The following is an 18,539-nucleotide window of genomic DNA, read 5'->3' as shown; positions in this document are numbered from 1 at the left end:
GATCGTGATATGGTACGTACATCCTCGAGCAGGGGAACCTATTGATATATAAGCTGCAAAAAAAGACCCATACGTGTTGAGGTAATAAAGGCGGAGAATGCTATTCTTCCTCAAACTACACGTAAAGGAGGGGGCGTGCAAAACCTTTACTTCAGATAATCAGAGACTGTTGATCCCATGGTCTCTGCGATGCACAATATTTCCTTTGTTTTGTATTTTTTTTTACTTTGCATATATATTAGCTTTGTCTTTTTTTTTGTGGGGAATATTAGCTTTGTCCTAAGTCAAACTTTATAAGATTGACCATCTTTATAGAAAATAATATGGTCATTTACACAAAGAATCATGATCTGATATCGTAAATGTTGGTAATTTTTTCTATAAACTTTATCAAAATTCACAAAGTTTAACTCCACTCAAAGTTGATATGCAGAATAATAAATAAATGAACGGAAGGAGTACATACGTATGTTAGGATTCGGACCCCCCCCCCCCCCCCCCCCCCCCATGCTCCAAGAAAAGAATAAATGGACTTTACTCAGCCACGCCTGGCAGGTAGACCTACATAATTGTACAGATGAGTAAGCCGCAACATGAGCATTGAGGAAGGTCATGACCTTTGTCTTTTTTTTTTACTTTGCATATACTAGTCCATCGTGGGCAATTAGAGCATCTACACTCGACATCCCTCATATCTGGCCCAAAATGTAGGGCGAATATAGGGCGCCCGGGCACGTCTGCCACATCGGATCTAACAACCCTACCCTACCACACCAAGTGGTCAGCTTGGTAAGCTATCAACAAAACATTATTTAACCCTACCCTACCACAAATTGCACCAAATTCACCCCTTCAACCTACCGGATCCATTTGCTCTCTCCTCTCTACTCCTGCCTCTTCGCAGCTCTGCAACCGTTCTGAGCCTCTGCGCCGCCAGCACCGGCACCTCATTCCTCTCTCCCGTCTTCACGCCAAAGAGGCCACCATCATACTGAAAGCAGTGGCAGCTAAAATTCTGTTGCATTTTTAGCATCTTGGTATTTTCCAATGCAGGTTGATTCCTAGTTATCCTGGAACTTTTCCTAGCATCTTGCACAGGACCCCATGTCCTTTGTTTCTGTTCACACCAGGCTCAATTTTCTTCTGGAGATCCTCAATCATGTTGTCCTCATAAGGTCGTCTTATACTCAGGCACAAATCATACCACATTTAATTGTGACATGTTTAACTTTTATATTAAGTTTCTTAGTCGCTTTGATGCTGCAAAATGTCGTCCCATATTTAAAATACTAGATCATGCCCTGCGCGTTGCCGCGAGAGACATGATAAACTTATGCATAAGTAGCTGCTAACAAACTAAAACTATTGCAGAAATGGGCTGGCTCAAAAACATCACTGCATTATGCTTTTTTTTTCTCTTTTCCTTTCCTTTCTCTTTTTTCATTAATTCATTTTCCTTTTTTTAAAATTTATTATTCTTTTTGAAAACCTTAAAAAAAATCAAATATTGTTTGGAATACCAAAATTGTAGTTTCAAGTAACAATTTTAAATTCTTTTTCCCTTAAAATATTAAGTAAATGATTTTTAAATTAACTGTTCTCAATTTAATCCCTTTGTACTTATTAGTTATGTTAAAAATTTAAAATAAAAATTTTATGTACCAATTTAAATTATAATTTAAAATATTTTTAATTCAAACCTGGCATAGATGGCTATCATGGGCATGCCCACCTGCTGTCAAAAGTTGGGGTCATGTTAAGAATTCCAAGAAACACCATCTTTCGACGTAGGGTGTTCGGGTAGGCCAGAAGGCTATGCTTGATAGCACGTTGTTTATCGACATCCGTCAAATGACCTCAATTTTTTTCATTAGCTTGTATGATTAATTCAGGGCACCATGCCAAGTTGTTTGTATTTTTTCTAGTTTTCTTGGTCAAACAAGACCACAAAAATTCAGACTTGTCGGAACTTGCATATGGTGTTGGAAATCGTTCAAACCTGGCATGGATTCCTACCATTGGCATGCCCATCTCCGTGCAAATTTTTTGGCAATTTGAAGATCATGTTAAACATTGTTCGGTATTTCAAAGAATATCTAAATATTTTGACATATTTCAAAAAGAATAATAAAGTTTTAAAGGAGAAAATTAAATTAATTAAAAAGAAAAAACTGAATAACTAGAAAAGAAAAAATGTTTTGGCCTTGCCCAAGTAGACGACGACATCGCTCCCGTTGGGCACTTGTTGGGTCGACACAGTCGTAATAAAATTCATAAATTTTAGAAAAAGTTGACGGCGCCAAATATGGTGGAAATTCCTATTTGCCGCTCTCCGCGATAAATTGTAGCTCATTAGTAGAGAGGCAAGTGACCTAGAGAACGTGGTGGGCCGGCCAAATAATGAGATAATGCAAATGCTACAGTATCCGATTTTGGGGTTCCTGAATCAATTTTTACTGGTTTTGGATTTTTTAATTTTTAATATGTATTCGTTTTTATTTTCTGTCTTTTTCGTTTTTGTTCATGTAATGAAAAAATATGTATGGAACTTTGAATTTATGTTAAAAAATTGTTCAATTACGTAAGTTCAAAAATTCTTCAAATTTTCAAATTCATAAGTTCAAAAATTGTTAAAAAAATGTTTGGAAATTCGTAAGTACAAAAATCGTAAATTTTTTCATAAAATCTGCAGATTCCAAAAAGATGCGTATTGAAAAAAAAATGTCTTGAAGTTTGAATTTCTGTACTTGTTCCAAAATTGGTTCAATATTAAAAAAAATTCCAATTTTTTTTAAAAAATTCCTTGTGTCAATTTTTGGGAATTTAATAAACGACCGTGAATTTTACCAAATGCACAATATTCAAAAAATGTGCACTTTTAAAAAGAATGTTTGTTACTGTACACGTTGATTTTAAAAAATGGTTCATGTTTTCTAGAAATGTTCAAAGTTTGAAAAACATTTTTGTTTTATGTGAATATTCTCTAAAGTAACTCCTATTCTTAAAATTACATACGTGTTTCAAAAAATGTCCATATTTAAAAAATGTTTAAAATTCTAAAAGAAGTTGTGAGTTTCAGAAAAATATTCAAGTTTAATTTTCTTGTTCAGAACTTTTGAATAATATTGACATTTGAAGAAATATTCACTTTTTTTGAAAACTTATTTCGCTTTGTTTTTTCAGAATCTGGCGCTGCTACTAGCTTATTTTAAGATGTTTGTGCTGCCTAAAGAGTTACACGAGCTTTTTAGTTATAGTGGCTATTAGCTTGATCTTTGTGGTAGGAGTTCGCGTGTTCGAATCCTTGCATAGGATAACTTGTTTTGCTACATATTTCAAGGTCGTTGTTACTAGTAGCGCCAGCGAAACTCCCTGTGAAAGTAACTACACATGGTAATAGGAAATATTTCACAAATATAGGGTCTAATGCATGTTTGGAGGTTTACTTGGACTACATGTTGGCGCAATAATATATGACATGCAGGTTACACAAAGCATGCGGTCAAATTCATACGTGAAAAGAACCTTCAATGATATAATTTGCACATTATACATCTTATATAATGTTAATCTTATCAATAGTCAAAGACAATCTCGAAAAATGCATTAGTAGCCATGCTCCTCCTGGCCGGCTCCCTTGCCCTCATCGTCACCCAACAATGTCGACGTCCGCAGCGATCTCTTTGAGGGCCGCCGCTTCGTCTTAAAGTTCAAGGACATCTACACCTACATGTGAGTAAGCGATCCGGCCACCGTGAGCATGCATGCGTATGTGCATGCCGTACAGTAGTACTCCCTCCGTTCCAAATTATTTGTCGTAAGTATGGATGTATCTAAATGTATTTTAGTTCTAGATACATCTATTTCTGCAACGAGTAATTTGGAATGGAGGGAGTATATGTTGTGTTTAGCATACTCAGCAAATTTTTAAATTTGATGATTAGATGGTCATACATGTAGTGTATGACGAACAACACTTTGTCTATTTTACATGTATATATGTCGTGGCCATCGCTGCCATTGGATGCGCGTACAGCCTCGTGAAGGCACCGCTCCCGGCCGTCGCCATCGCTACGAAGAAGAGAGTGATCGGAGGTACGGCAAATGTGGCGCTGTTCTGCGCCGACGTGGTAATTACCATCTGACAGTTTACGTAAAGCACGTAGCTTTGTTTATATAGATGTAGCATTGCCCATTTCCCGCGCCCAGATTTATTAGCCTCGCTAGTCAGAAATTATGATTGGTGAAGGGGGATGGCGGGCCCACCCACCTTAAAATCGGGATCCTAGTACTCCCTCTATAAATAAATACTAAAGCATTTATATATTAAGTCTAATCCATGGATTTCCTCACAGATTTTTGTTATAGCTTTTGCGACCGCGGCAGGGGCAACCTACTGGTTCAGCACCGATGCGGATCGCTATGTCGACGGGGAGTATTTGACAAAAAACTACCACATTAGGGTTACCGTCCCATAGAACTACCACATTCAAAAAAGTGAATGATAACTACCAATTTTTTTTAATTTTATGACTCAAAACTACCATTTTTGAAAAATGGTCAGTTTAGACGATTTAAAAATGTTTATGATATGCGGGACCCACCCGTCAGGGCTAATGTGGCGGTAAAGTCAACTCTGTTTATTTTGACCGTTAAGTTGACCATTATTACAAGTGGGGCCCATCTGTCAGCATCACTCTTCGTCTTCCTCCTCTCTCTGGCATTTCCTCAAACACCTAACTAGGTATGTGAGGAATCGTCACCGAGATTTGTGGAGTCGGTTTTGTTTCATTAACGGACTAAGTGGTTAGTGGGGGCTGTTTATTTAATTATTTATTTTGAAAAGGGACTTCATGAACCGACTAAAATTGAAGATTGTACTGATGATAGTTTTAATTAAATATAACCTATATTTAGTAGGTCGAACCAATAATCAAACCGGAGCCTCCAAGCATATGCACCCTAGAAACTACCGCCATATGCGATGATGCAAAAGCTTTTAAGTGATCGCTCCCTCGTTCACAGATTGCACATATCCGGCAAAAGCTACTACAAATTTCATGAAACTAAGCAAACGAAACACATGAAAACAAACAATCTTGGTGGAACGAAAAGCGAGCGGTTTGTGGATCTTAATTGACCGTGCAGCTGGTAATGACCACAACCAGCACCGACCTACCTAGATCAGGTAACCATTCAAACGCAGGGAAAAGGTGCATGCCACCTTTCCTTTTTGTTTGTGGCAACAAGGGGCCACAGCTGTGACATGCATTGCTCACACTTGCAAGCAACTGTGTTTGGTGGAAAGCAACATGGTGGTTCCAAGACACATCGTTTGCACAAAGCATATGCCCCCTTCCACAAGCATGGACAGCATGGACCATGTGCCGGTTCTGCATGCGTACTCTTTTTCTTCTTGACTGGTCGATCTCAAGGGCAAATCCAACGTGCGTTTGTGTGCTATCATGGCCTGCTTTGTCTTGAGAGTGTGATGATGTTGTGCACGTAGTGACTAGATTCCTAGCTAAGGCCATTGTTGTCTCCAATGTGGAAGACTTGGGCCATACTTGCGCCTAATCTACACAAAAGTTGGCAATGGCAACCATGCGAAGTTGCGAACGACGGTGCAGACAACACACATGGGCAGCATGTGTAGCTGTAGCTTGGCCAATGACGCGTAACAGTGCTTGCACCACATATAGCTTCGTTCAGAAGGCAATAGGTCCCCTAGACCGGTCAAAACAATGTAGAGTTCCTGTAGCAAAACAAAATAGTCTTATGGCAGCATTGTTCTTACTGTCATGTTTATGTGCCGTTTTAAGTGCATCAATGAATACAGAAATACCGTCCCAATGGCCTCAAGGAGATGTATAACCCTCTGAGTACAGTAGTGAGTTCTAAACATGTATAGCCGACAAGTTCAGTTTCAGAAATATTTTAGCTACAGCTAAAATCATTATTGAATTTCACTGAAATAATTTAAATTTGATTTTGATTGAGGCATAACCAGATATTTTGGAAATTCAAAATGTAATTTACACTTTTGTGTACCACAAAAATTACTGAAATATCCCCGCGGAAAAACAATTGCCGAAATATTTTAACTGAAAAACAATTATTAAGAATGTACGGAAATAAATGAAATTTCCCAATTTTCGATCAAATTCGCCCGAAAGTGAAAACCATATGCCACCTAATTAAGCGCGTTCCTCCTCAAACAAGAGATCTGGCTCTGGCAGCAACCTTTTGCCTCTCCTATCCTAGTCGTAGTCGGTCACTCCCGTGCTGCAATGCAAGACGAGAGAGAAGCAAGCATGCGCATCCACCTCTACAATTTTTGCACACACGTCGGCCGCTCCTTGCGTTGGGTTGCTTCCTCCGGTCGCCATTGCCGCCCCCACCACCCTACATAGCTTCCTCATGCGTACAAGTCATCCACCGTGCCACATTCCACGACTATAAGTTTATCAATCGTGAGCGCGCAATTCTTTCAGAGCATCACGGTCACAGTAGGCTCCAAGCTCTGTTTCTTCTCTTCTTGATTTCTGGGTTCGCCGGCCAGCCATGGGGAACCGTCACGGCATAATGAGGCCCCGGCGGCTAAAGAGCGCGCGGGCGACGGGGGAGGAGGGGCATGAGCTGGGGTCGTACGAGGCGGCGTGCAGCGCGGACCCGGAGCTGCGGAGCTTCGACGCGGCGCTGCGGCGGCGCGCGAGCCTCGCCGTGTCGGCGGCGGCGTCCGGGGTGGAGGTGCGGTCCATGTCCCTGGGCTCCCTCCGCGAGGTCACCGGCTGCCTGGTGGACATGAACCAGGAGGTGGTCCGCGTCGTCCTCGCCAGCAAGCACGACGTGTGGGGGTGCCCCGAGCTGTTCGCGCTCGTGGAGGACTACTTCGACGCCAGCCTCCACACCCTCGACTTCCTCGCCGCGCTCGACAAGGCCCTCCGCCGCGCCCGCGACTCGCAGCTCGTCCTGCACCTCGCGCTCCAGGTCCAGGATCCGGCCGTCCGGCCAGCGCGCGCCCTCGGCGCGCTGCGGAGGTTCAAGGAGGCGGCCGGCGAGCCGTTCACGGACGAGTTCTTCGCCGCGTTCCAGGCGGCGTACCGGCAGCAGCTGGGCATGCTGGACAGGCTGCGGCGGCAGAAGCGGAGGCTGGACGGTCGCCTCCGGTCGCTCCGCGTATGGCGCCGCGTGGCCGGCGTCGTCTTCGCGACCACCTTTGCGGCGATCCTCGTCTGCTCGGTGGTGGCCGCGGCCATCGCCGCTCCGCCCGTCGCGGCCGCGCTGGCCGCCGCGGCGTCGCTGCCCGTGGGCTCCGCCGGGAAGTGGGTGGACGCGATGATGAAGCGGTACCGGGACGCGCTCCGGGGGCACAAGGACGTGGTGAGCGCAATGCAGGTCGGCACGTTCGTGGCCATCGAGGACCTGGACAGCATACGCGCGCTCGTTGGCCGGCTCGAGGTCCAGATCGGCTCCATGGTGGGCTGCGCAGAGCTGGCGGAGCGCGACGAGGGTGCCCTGAGGTTGGCGGTGGAGGAGGTGAAGAGGAAGCTGGAGGCGTTCATGAAGAGCGTGGATGACCTCGGCCAGCAGGCGGACAAATGTAGCCGGGACATCCGGCAAGCCAGGACCGTCGTGCTGCAGAGGATCATTCATCACCATTAATAACTGCTCAAACACACGGAGTAGCCTAGTGTTCAGAGATCACATATGTGATTCGTCATTCATTTCATTAACATTATAATTTAAGCCTCGTTTTTTTGAAAAGGTCATCATGACTAGTTTTATTAAAAATTAAACAGCGCTTACATCGTCCGGTAAAAGTTCACGAATACAATCCTGAGGTGAGTCCAACAAAACATTCTTTTGCGCTAGCACATGAGCAACTAAGTTAGTATCACGACTACAATGCTCTAAGACGACCTTCCGAAATCAAACTGAAGTAACCGACAATCATCTAGAATTGACGCTGCTACCGTAGAATGTCCATCGTTCTGCTGCATTGCTTCAATCAACACCAAACAATCAGACTGACTGAGGTGCATCCTACAGACAGTGCATGGTTTCAACCCTTCTGCTAGTGCTGCAGCTTCAGCCTCGTTTAGTACTACATATTGTGGTTTCAAGCAACATAGAGATTAAAACAATATGCTCACCATGGATTCTGCTTGAGTGGTCGGATCACAAGGAGCTTCTTCGGCGACATGTACTTCATTATAGCGAGCGCCAGTAGCGGTGCCCGCACCAAAAAACTGTGGGTTCAAGTACACTAATCTCTCTAAAATGTCTTCATTTTTGCACAAATATTAATGGAACTAGCCTTGCAATAAAAAAAGCTGGGGGTCAGCTGACCCCACAGCTTACAAGTCTAATCGCCCTTGGCGAGCGCCGAGCAGCCAAGGACGTGTTTACCCTGGCATAGTTCGTAGTTTAGTCTTCGGATCAGTCGTCTAGTACCTTAGATGATTTCCTTTGTTGTCAATATCAATATGTGTTTGTTTCAGTTGGGCATGCTATTTCATAACATCGTGTGCATCTTAGATACAAAGATTTGAGCGTGTGCGTACTACATACAATTGTACGCCCCGACGCGATGTTTTGAGTCAGTAATAAGCTTTTTATCGAGAGATAAATGTAGGCAGAAAAAAATGGCTATGCCCGTGACATCGTGTTATAGTACCACTAGCAATGTTGTGCGTGGCAGCACGCCGCGCCCTGCCGGTGGATTTCGGCGAAGTCTCTTATGTGGTACGGAATTTCTTATGTACTACTTGTGGTAGTAACCTAAATAGCCATAGCCGTGCTATATCGACGCTATAGTCCGTTGTTTAAAGCTTTGGTAAAAAACTAGTTGTTATTAGCCATTGTTTCTTCTTTGGTAGTAATAATGACAGTCTGCCTGCGGGCTCTGCTAATGTACCCACACTTTTGTGGGGAGGACCATGTTTCTTTTGGTAGAGCATTGTCTAATCAAATACACAGGTGTCATATGTAGGCGCTGAATAACAAAAACCAATATAGAAAAGTAGAAAAATATATACTAGCAAGACTGTTCAGTATGTTTCAAAATAGTCTAACTTAAAAACTAGTTCACCGTATATTAGAAAAAAGTTCAACATGCATTAAAAAGTTCACCGTAAATAAATAAAGCTCACCATATACTATAAAAAAACTAAAGAAAAACCATCCCATAAGTAAAAATCAAAACAATAAATAATAAAAAAATAAAATAAACAAATAAAATAATTAGTGACAGTAAAACTGAAACACGAAAAATAAAAAAACCAACAAAAAAATAACAGAGAACCAAAAACTTTTGTGCAAAGTGGCACACCGAACTGCGCCGGCTTGTTGTGTCTTGCTTGCGGACCGAGACTCCACTATTTGAGGCACCTGGGCATCAAAGGCGTGTTTGGTTGCCCGCATTAGGGCCAGCCTGGCCCACACGGGAAGAAAGTGGCCCGTTTGGCTGTCTGCTTTCACTGTGCGGCCCGCATCGCACGAAACTTAAAGCACGTCTAGGCCAGGCCCAGGGGAAACGCCCAATCGGCAATAGCTCGCGAGCCTGGCTCATGCCAGGCAGGGGAGGGCGATGCGCTTCTCCCCTCGTGCGAGCAGGGGAGATGGCGCGAGCTCGCCCGCGTCGCCGGAAAATCGGCGGGAGGATTTCGGCTCACCTCCCACCGAGTCCACCCCTATTTAGCCCCTCCCTCACCGCGCCAACTCCCGCCACCATTCTTCCTTCGTTCGAGCTTTCCTGCCGACGCGCATCGGCACCGACGAGGAGGTAAGCGGCGCATCTTCATCGGCCAGCGGTCCACGCCGTCGGCGCTCCTTCACCGGCCGGTCTTGATCTTCCACGACCGCCCCCTCGTCCTCAAGCTACAGCCATGGCCTTTGTGAGTTCAATCCCTTTCTCTCTGTTCCTTCTAGCTAGATCTGACCTGCAGCTAGGGTTTGATCTAGATGCATGGTTGATTAGTGGTCTGATCTGTGAGCTGCTATGGTTGATTGCTATGCTGCGGTTGCAATTTGTGGTAGGGCTAGATGTTCAAGCATGTGGTAGGCTAGATTAGTAGTAGAGTTTGAAGTTGAACCTTGTGCTTGTGTTGAATCATGCTTAGATCTGTGATTTGTAGCTATTGGTTGTCCATTTGTTCCTGCTCATAGATTGTCCGGTGTGCTTGGTATGATAGCGATGAAGCATGTGCTTACTATGATAGTGATGAACCATGTACATGTATGCTTCTGCTTTCATGGATTGTCCGGTATGTTGTGTGCTATGCTTACTGTCAATGCGTGCTACGATTGTAGGACATGACCACACGGACGCAAGATCTTAATCAGGCCCTTGTCGTGTCTGACAGCCAGTTTGCTCCATCGTTTGTCGAGGACTCGCTGCTTATGTACCAGATGGCACCTGATTCAGAGGTGTTCGCCTCTGATTCCCTCTATGTGCCAGTAGTGCTTGTTGAGCTAACTACAGCAAAGGCAAAGAAGGATGGTAGGTCGAACAACATGATGTGTCAGCCGTTCATGTCCACGTTCGTGCTGAACAAGATGTGTGAGCTCATCTCTAGTGGAGTTAGGACTGACAATGGCTTCAAGGAGGTGCACTTGAACACCATTGCGAAGCAGGTGTTCGAGTTCTGTGGGCAAGAGGTGTCTGCCACCCAGGTGTACAACCACCTGAGGAAGTGGAGAAGTCGATGGATCCAAGTGTCCAGGCTGAGAGACCTTAGCGGTGCCTCATGGGATGAGAACACTTGCTCCATAGTTCTGGAGGCAGAGCACTACGCCGGCCATGTCGTGGCTAGCTCACAGCCCTCTTCCTTTTCATACTGTCCACCATTGCCTACTCCTAATTGCAGCTAACAACACTTGTGTTTCATTCTTAGGACCACCGAAGGGACGCTGAGTTCCTCAACACACCCACACAGAACTACAACCAGATGTAGCACATCTTCTCCTTCGGGCTGGCAACTGGGAAGCATGCCATGGGCTCGGGGAAGCCTCTTGGTTCTCCCATGCCAGACTTCCCTGGGACCCCGGACATCGAAGTCCTCGATGGCCCTGACAAGCCCGCTGCGAAGCCCTTCGACAAACCATTTGACCCCATCCATGATAGGAAGAGGAAGAGAGGAGGCCTGATGGAGGAGGAGATCAATGTCTTCTGCAACATGACTGAGGCGGTGAAGGAGGTGGCAACAGCCATCAGGGAGTGCAAGCCCCTCGACGTCCACCCTGACCTGTATGGCGCTGTCATGACCCAGGGTGGCTTCAGCGACGAGGCTCTCATGGCAGCTCTCATCCACCTGTTTGACAACAAGGCCCAGGGTGTTGGATTCGTTGCCATGGACGACGCTCATAGGGTGTTGTGGCTCGGGAGCTGGCTGGGCAAGCACTACTACTAGAGTAGTGATGTCTGTGAGCGTGCATGATCCCCGACAGCGATGGCGGTGGCGACGATGACGACGATGACAATGATGACGTACATTTTGTGTAGCTAGGGCTCAAAAACTATTTGATGGTCTGTATATTTTGGTGAGGTGGTATATACTAACCCCTCACGCTGATGGTGAACTTGCGGTGGTAGGACGACACCCTCTTTTGGATGTCGTGGTAGGTTAACACCAAGGTAGTGCTAGGAAGAACTTGATATGCCGTATGATCATGCATTCTTTACTTCTCTTCTGCTGCATTGTTGTTTGTGTGCTACTTTACTTGCTACTTGTGTGCTCCATTGATTTGCTGCTTCAACTCTTACTCTTGTGCATTGCTAGGGTAAGTGGTATGTCGTGTTCATCGGTAAGGTCCCAGGGGTTTATAGTTCATGGGAAGAAGCCAGTGCACAAGTGGCATCGTATATCAACAGCACCCATAGAGGGTTCAAGACTAGGCAGGCAGCAGAACAAGCTTACTCCGAGTGGGTGCGAAAGCACGACAGCAGTGTTGACAGTCACAAGGTTGGAGGTGTCAAGGTGGATCGTCAGTTTGGGCTGAAGCTGAAGAACTTCATCATCTTCGCCATGTTCATCGCCATTGCTGTGCTATGGCGTTGGTGTGCTAGGTGTGGGTAAGCTCACCAACTAGGATACAAGGTAAGCACAACATGTACGCCGTATACAACCAAACGCCGTGTTCATGTGCCGCTTGGGCCAATGCAGGCAACCAAACAAAGTGCACTTGGGTATTACTTAATGCATGGACACTAGATGCAGGCAACCAAACAACTGGCAGATGGCGTATTAGGGCCTGTTTTTGCTAAGCAGGCTGGTTTAAGAAATGTATGCGATGCAGGCCTTATAGCAAACCGCAACTAAACACGCCCAAATAGATCCACCAAGGACGTGGTACCTTCGTTCAAGGATACTTACTACTCACGAGAGCCCAAGGGGGCAAAAACATTACTTGGTACTCCAATGCGCAGCCAGTTCATTTTTCATGTTTTTTTCGTCAGTTTTCTTCAGTTTTTACCATTTTCTTTTTTATATTTTTATTACTTTTTTGTTTTTAAAGGTTTCCTTCGTTTTTATTTGGTTTCCATTTTTTCTCCAGCTTTTTTCAGTTTCTTTCTTTCTTACATTTTATTTTTTTCCTTTTCTAATAAATGTCTGTTTTTTTCAATACATGTCGTATGGTTTTATTATACATTCGAAAAAAATTAGATACATAATCAATATTTTCCAAATGTATTATTAACATTTTCCAAATATATATTTAAACATATTTTGCGAACATGTGTTAAATATTTTTCAAAAACACATTGATTTTTTTGGATGGAACAAACATTTTTTTAATTATCTGAATATTTATTACATTGCATAAACATTTTCTAAAAATTTCATGTACCTATTTTTGAAATGCCTGGACATTTTTTGAATTGTAAGTACGTTTTTTAATTGTACAATTTTTTTTCTTATTTTAAGTGAATATTGTTTTTCAATACATGTAAAGATTTTTAAAACATTGCTTATATTTTTTTGTATGTTATAAATTTTTTGATTTATGTAAACATCCTTTTATTGAATATTTTTTTAATTTTATTCCGTTTGATAAATATAAGTGCAAGTAATAAAGCAAAAAAGGAAAAACATGCGTTGGCGAGCCAACTCTGCTCGCACGCTAGACCGGCCCACTTATGGGGTGCCTGATGGAAGTGCCACGTTTAGCTCACAACAGGCGACATATATCTATAATCAATAGTTAGAGGGTACCGTTTGCAAAGGTCTCTCTCAGCCACCACTTCTGCACACAAGCGGCTCAATGTGTGACACTCATCACAATTTGGAAATTTTGTGATTTCTTACATTCATTTGTCGTTCCCAAAACATTTTATCTCTTGAATCATGCATCCAAAGAAACCGGGAAAAAACAAAAAAAACCCAAAACCCAAAATCAGAACAAAACATAAAAGGAAAAAAATAACGAAAACCGGAAGCATATCCGTGCTTTTCACTTTTCAGGAAGAAGCAGAGATGTGCTTTATGGTGAAGGATAACTATGCTTTTCATTTTCCGAGAAGCAAACTTCTGCATTTCGCAGAACCACGTTTGTGTTTGTGCTTTTCACTTATTGGAAAGCATAACTGTGCTTCACCGTGAAACACAATTATGCTTTTCACTTTCTACAAACCACAGTTGTGCTTCACCATGAAACCCAGTTGTGTGTTTTTCGCACGCTGTGCTTCACGTGAGGAAACAAAAAAAAAACTAAAAGAATCTTCACGAAAACCTAGAAAGATCCAAAAACCTAGGAAAAACCCAGGACAAACCCCAAAAAGCGTCCCCGGCAAGGAGTGCCTGACACGCGGCGGTGACGGGGCGCATCACATGTTTGCACAGGGATCGCTCCCGAGTGCTCGGTGGGTATCCCGCGAAGGGGTACCCTTTAACTTTTGGTTTTGAGGGATGGTTACCCGTTAACTAGTTAGTCCCAGACGTATCCCGTCCCCATAGGTAGTCCAACAAATAAGTTTAAAAGAAACTATCCCAATGAATGATAGCTAGGCTGATGATATAGTTAGCTGAAAGTTTAGGCTCGTGCTTCTCCCATTTCTTTTTCCTAGGGCAAGTAGTGATGGTCACTTTGTGTGGAGTTTAATTTTTTGTTTTCCTGTAGATTTTCTTGTAATATTATTATGTATCGTCGTATCGGCGTAACACTATCATGAATTGATTCCGTTCCGAGTAAACCAAACCAAAATATACACGTGTATTAGGTCCGTTTTTTTATTAGTTGTCGTTGTTTAGAAACCGGAGTTATGATTAACCGAATAGCCTAAATATACTACAGCTAGTGTCTTTTAATTTCCCGTTCTTTCTCTCGGTTGGCAAGTGACCCTGATAGCAAAAATGACCCCACAGGATACAATTTATTAAAACAGATACAAAAATATTGCCCAGTTAACACATGAAAAACTGAGTGAAAGCCATTATAGCGGCTCGGGGGCGGCCGCGTGCGAACGCGTGGCGGAAGGCGGGGCGGCGTCGTCGCACTTCGCCGCCCGTGAATCAATGGCAGGCTGACCGGCGGTAGCCTTGGCATTGATTTCCCCCGAGAAAACCGAGACGATGAGGACGACCAGCCTTCGTCTCGCTGACGCGCCGGTCCCGCCACTCTTTCGCGCCAAAACGTTCGCGCCGGCGCCCCCGGGCACCCCCCAGCGCGCCGGGTTCGGGTTAGGTGCGCTGGCGCTAATTTTGGCCCAATCCGACGAAAAACAGGTTGGTGGGGGCGCGACTAGGCCGATTTTTCGGCGCCGGCGCTAAAAACGGCCTTGGGAGGGGGGGGGGGGGGCTGTTGGGGGCGCGGCTGGAGATGCTCTTACAACCGCCCTCTTCATTGGGGGCACCACCTGCGGACGTGGCACACTACAAGAGACACCACACACCATCGAGAAGAAAGACACTTCCAAGGTAGCACAATTGCGTCATTTTCATCATTCTATGCAAGAGTGAGCCAGTCCAAAGTTTACCATCGTCGGCCTACCTTAGGCCAACTCTGACCATAGACCCCAAACGGATGTCCATTTTGTTTGGATTTTGTCTTTTTGGGTAGGCAAAATGGACACATGCGTCTGGATGCACTCGTTCAGCCGTTGGTGCGGCCTAACTGCCGCCGCAACCCAAATTTTGTCCTTTTTTGGACTTTAAAATTTGGACTAAATAGACATTCCAAATATTAAAAAAAGACATATATTACAATAACGTCCAAAAAGTTTGGAGACTGCACATTCAAACTAATCTGGAAATTAAAAAGAAATGAAAAAGCTAGATTAAGGGTCGTAGCCACCATGGTCGTGGCTGTCTTCAGTCGCCGCCATCGTCCTCCTCGCCGTCCTTGGTTAGGTCGATGTAGGGAGGCGAGTGCCATAGGTGAGCTGGCGGCCCCTGCGGCTGCTGCTAGGCGCGAGGCGCCTGCACCACCTCTGGTCGTGGCAGAGACGGTGACCATGCATCGGCGCCCACCCATGAGAGCAGCACAGAGGCATACTCCGACATGCATGGCATGGTCTCTGTCCATGACCACGACTGGCCCACCAACGCCAGGATCCGGGCTGCGGCGGTGGGTTCCCCTGCACGTCCTCCATGGCCTCCTGCTTGACCACGGCATGCAGCTCCTTGAGGCAGGGGAGAGGGCCATCATCTTTTCAAGGCCCTCCTGTTGGGCCTCGTTGTGGTCCCGGACGGAGTGCTCGAGCCCTCGATGTAGGAGATATGCCCTAGAGGCAATAATAAATGTTATTGATTATCTCCCTGTTCATAATTATGTTTATGTTCCATGCTATAACTTCTATGGTTCTCGAGTCTACAATAACACGAGCCTCGGAGAAAGACTCATATGAACGTGTGGAATAATAAACGGTAAGAAGTATTCCTAGTCTGGCCTCAAAGACTAGCTCAAGTGTTGCGTGATGGTTCTGTTTTCCTGATCATAGGCATGTCTATGCCAACAACTTTGAGGGCACAATGTTAGAAGAACATTTGTGTTGAATCGACCCAAATTGATGTTATTCTATGAGATACATTCGTCACAAGTTAATGGTTAATAACACATAGATGGTTAATGTTTGCATAATTCCTTAGACCATGAGAGTATCGAGTTTCTTTATACTTGCTTCATGAACTTTGGGGTTTGTTAAAACGTCATTCGTAAATTGGTGGCTATTACGGCGGCTTGCGGGTTCATGGAAAAGTATGTCAAGTAACTTGATAGCTCAAGATTGAGATTTGCTCCTCCGATGATGGAGAGATATCTCTGGGCCCTTTTGGTGTTACGGTATCCATCATTGTCTGACCAGACACATTGTGATTTGATCACGGGGATGTTGGAACACTGAAACGAGAAAAATGAACAATACCGGTAACGAGGTAACTGGCATAGTGAACAAGTTGTTGATTCACAGGGATGCCAATCAATCTCACCTCGGGTACTTGCAACATATCGTGAAGCAACAAGAATAGCACAAGGCAACTTGAGGTTCACTCAAATATTCATTTGTGTGAGTATAGGGGTCAATTTGGGTGTCCACGGCTCCGATGTTGATCATTGATCGGAAAGAGTTCCGGTCATGTCTATACTTCACCGAACATATAGTATCACACGCTTAAGGGTCATCTATCTGCTGGATACTAGACAAGGAGTCTGAGAGAAATCCGCCAAAAAAGTTTCTGAGACAACGGAAGAGTTCCGGAAAGAACAGCAAAATAGTTTCATAAAACTGAAAAGATGTTTCGGGGTATTCCATTAAGTCAATTTGGTTCCGGGACATGCTGATAATTCTTGGAGGGTGCCAGAATTATTCTGGAAACTTCTTGGAATTTTCTGGGAAAAAACCAAAAATGTTCCGACCTGTCGGAACCACTTCAGATATTTTTCGCACATGAAAATCACTAATCCGTAATTGTTCCTGAACGTACTGAAAATTATTTTAGTGGGTACTGGAAATGTTCTAAGCCGACATAATTTTTTTTAGTTCGAACGGACGCTGAAAAATGTCGTCGTGAATAGTGAAAGTGCTTTTTGGATACTTTTTGGAAAGCCACTTTTTTGGGCTTTGCTCAAAAGATCTAAGGGATGACTTGGTGGATGGAAAGGTGGTGGGTGAAGGAAATATGCCCTAGAGGCAATAATAAATTTATTATTTATTTCCTTATTTCATGATAAATGCTTATTATTCATGCTAGAATTGTATTAATTGGAAACTTGATACATGTGTGAATACATAGACAAACAGAGTGTCACTAGTATGCCTCTACTTGACTAGCTCGTTGAATCAAAGATGGTTAAGTTTCCTAGCTATAGACATGAGTTGTCCTTTGATTAACGGGATCACATCATTAGAGAATGATGTGATTGACTTGAACAATTCCGTTAGCTTAGCACTTGATCGTTTAGTATGATGCTATTGCTTTCTTCATGACTTATTCATGTTCCTATGACTATGAGATTATGCAACTCCCGTTTACCGGAGGAACACTTTGTGTGCTACCAAACGTCACAACGTAAATGGGCGATTATAAAGGTGCTCTATAGGTGTCTCCGAAGGTACTTGTTGAGTTGGCGTATATCGAGATTAGGATTTGTCACTCCGAATTATCGGAGAGGTATCTCTGGGCCCACTCGGTAATACACATCACTGTGAGCCTTGCAAGCATTGTAACTAATGAGTTATTTGCATAATGATGTATTACGGAACGAGTAAAGAGACTTGCCGGTAACGAGTTTGAACTAGGTATTGAGATACCGATGATCGAATCTCGGGCAAGTAACATACCGATGAAAAAGTGAACAACGTATGTTGTTATGCGGTTTGACCAATAAAGATCTTCGTAGAATATGTAGGAGCCAATATGAGCATCCAGGTTCCGCTATTGGTTATTAACCAGAGACGTGTCTCGGTCATGTCTACATAGTTCTTGAACCCGTAGGGTCCGCACGCTTAAAGTTCTGTGACGATCGGTATTATGAGTTTATGTGATTTGATGTACCGAAGGTAGTTCAGAGTCCCGGATGAGAACGGGGACATGATGAGGAGTCTCGAAATGGTCGAGATGTAAAGATCGATATATTGGACGACTATATTCGTACATCGGAAAGGTTCCGAGTGATTTGGGTATTTATCGGGGTATCGGGGAGTTATAGGAATACGAGGAAGAAGTAATGGGCCTGATGGGCCAAGTGGTGGAAGGGAGGAGGCAAGGCACGCGGCTTGTTCTACCGGCGTGCTTTGCACACATTAATGGGTCTTATGCTAGACTAGTTCTACTGACGTGCTTTGCACACAGGTGGCTGGCGGGTGTCAGTTTCTCCAACTTTAGTTGAACTGAGTGTGGCTACGCCCGGTCCTTGAGAAGGTTAAAACAACACTAACTTGACGAACTATCTTTGTGGTTTTGATGTGTAGGTAAGAACTGTTCTTGCTCAGCCCGTAGCAGCCACGTAAAACTTGAAACAACAAAGTAGAGAACGTCTAACTTGTTTCTGTAGGGCATGTTGTGATGTGATATGGTCAAGACATGATGAGATATAAGTTG

The 18,539-nt window shown here is 44.2% G+C and overlaps 1 protein-coding gene across 1 annotated transcript; it reads left to right on the top strand.

Annotated features, from left to right (window-relative positions):
* Window positions 1-6,379: 6,379 nt before the first annotated feature.
* On the top strand, window positions 6,380-8,272 carry LOC125540730 (putative UPF0496 protein 5). The gene has a single exon (XM_048704307.2). The coding sequence runs from the start codon at window positions 6,565-6,567 to the stop codon at window positions 7,663-7,665; it is 1,101 nt and encodes a 366-aa protein (XP_048560264.1). The 5' UTR covers window positions 6,380-6,564; the 3' UTR covers window positions 7,666-8,272.
* The last annotated feature ends 10,267 nt before the right edge of the window (window positions 8,273-18,539 follow it).

The sequence above is a fragment of the Triticum urartu genome, chromosome 2A (genome assembly GCF_056163025.1).
Source record: "Triticum urartu cultivar PI428250 chromosome 2A, HENAU_Tu73, whole genome shotgun sequence".
In the NCBI taxonomy this organism is placed as follows: Eukaryota; Viridiplantae; Streptophyta; class Magnoliopsida; order Poales; family Poaceae; genus Triticum; species Triticum urartu.
This window is presented reverse-complemented; position numbering and strand designations above follow the sequence as displayed.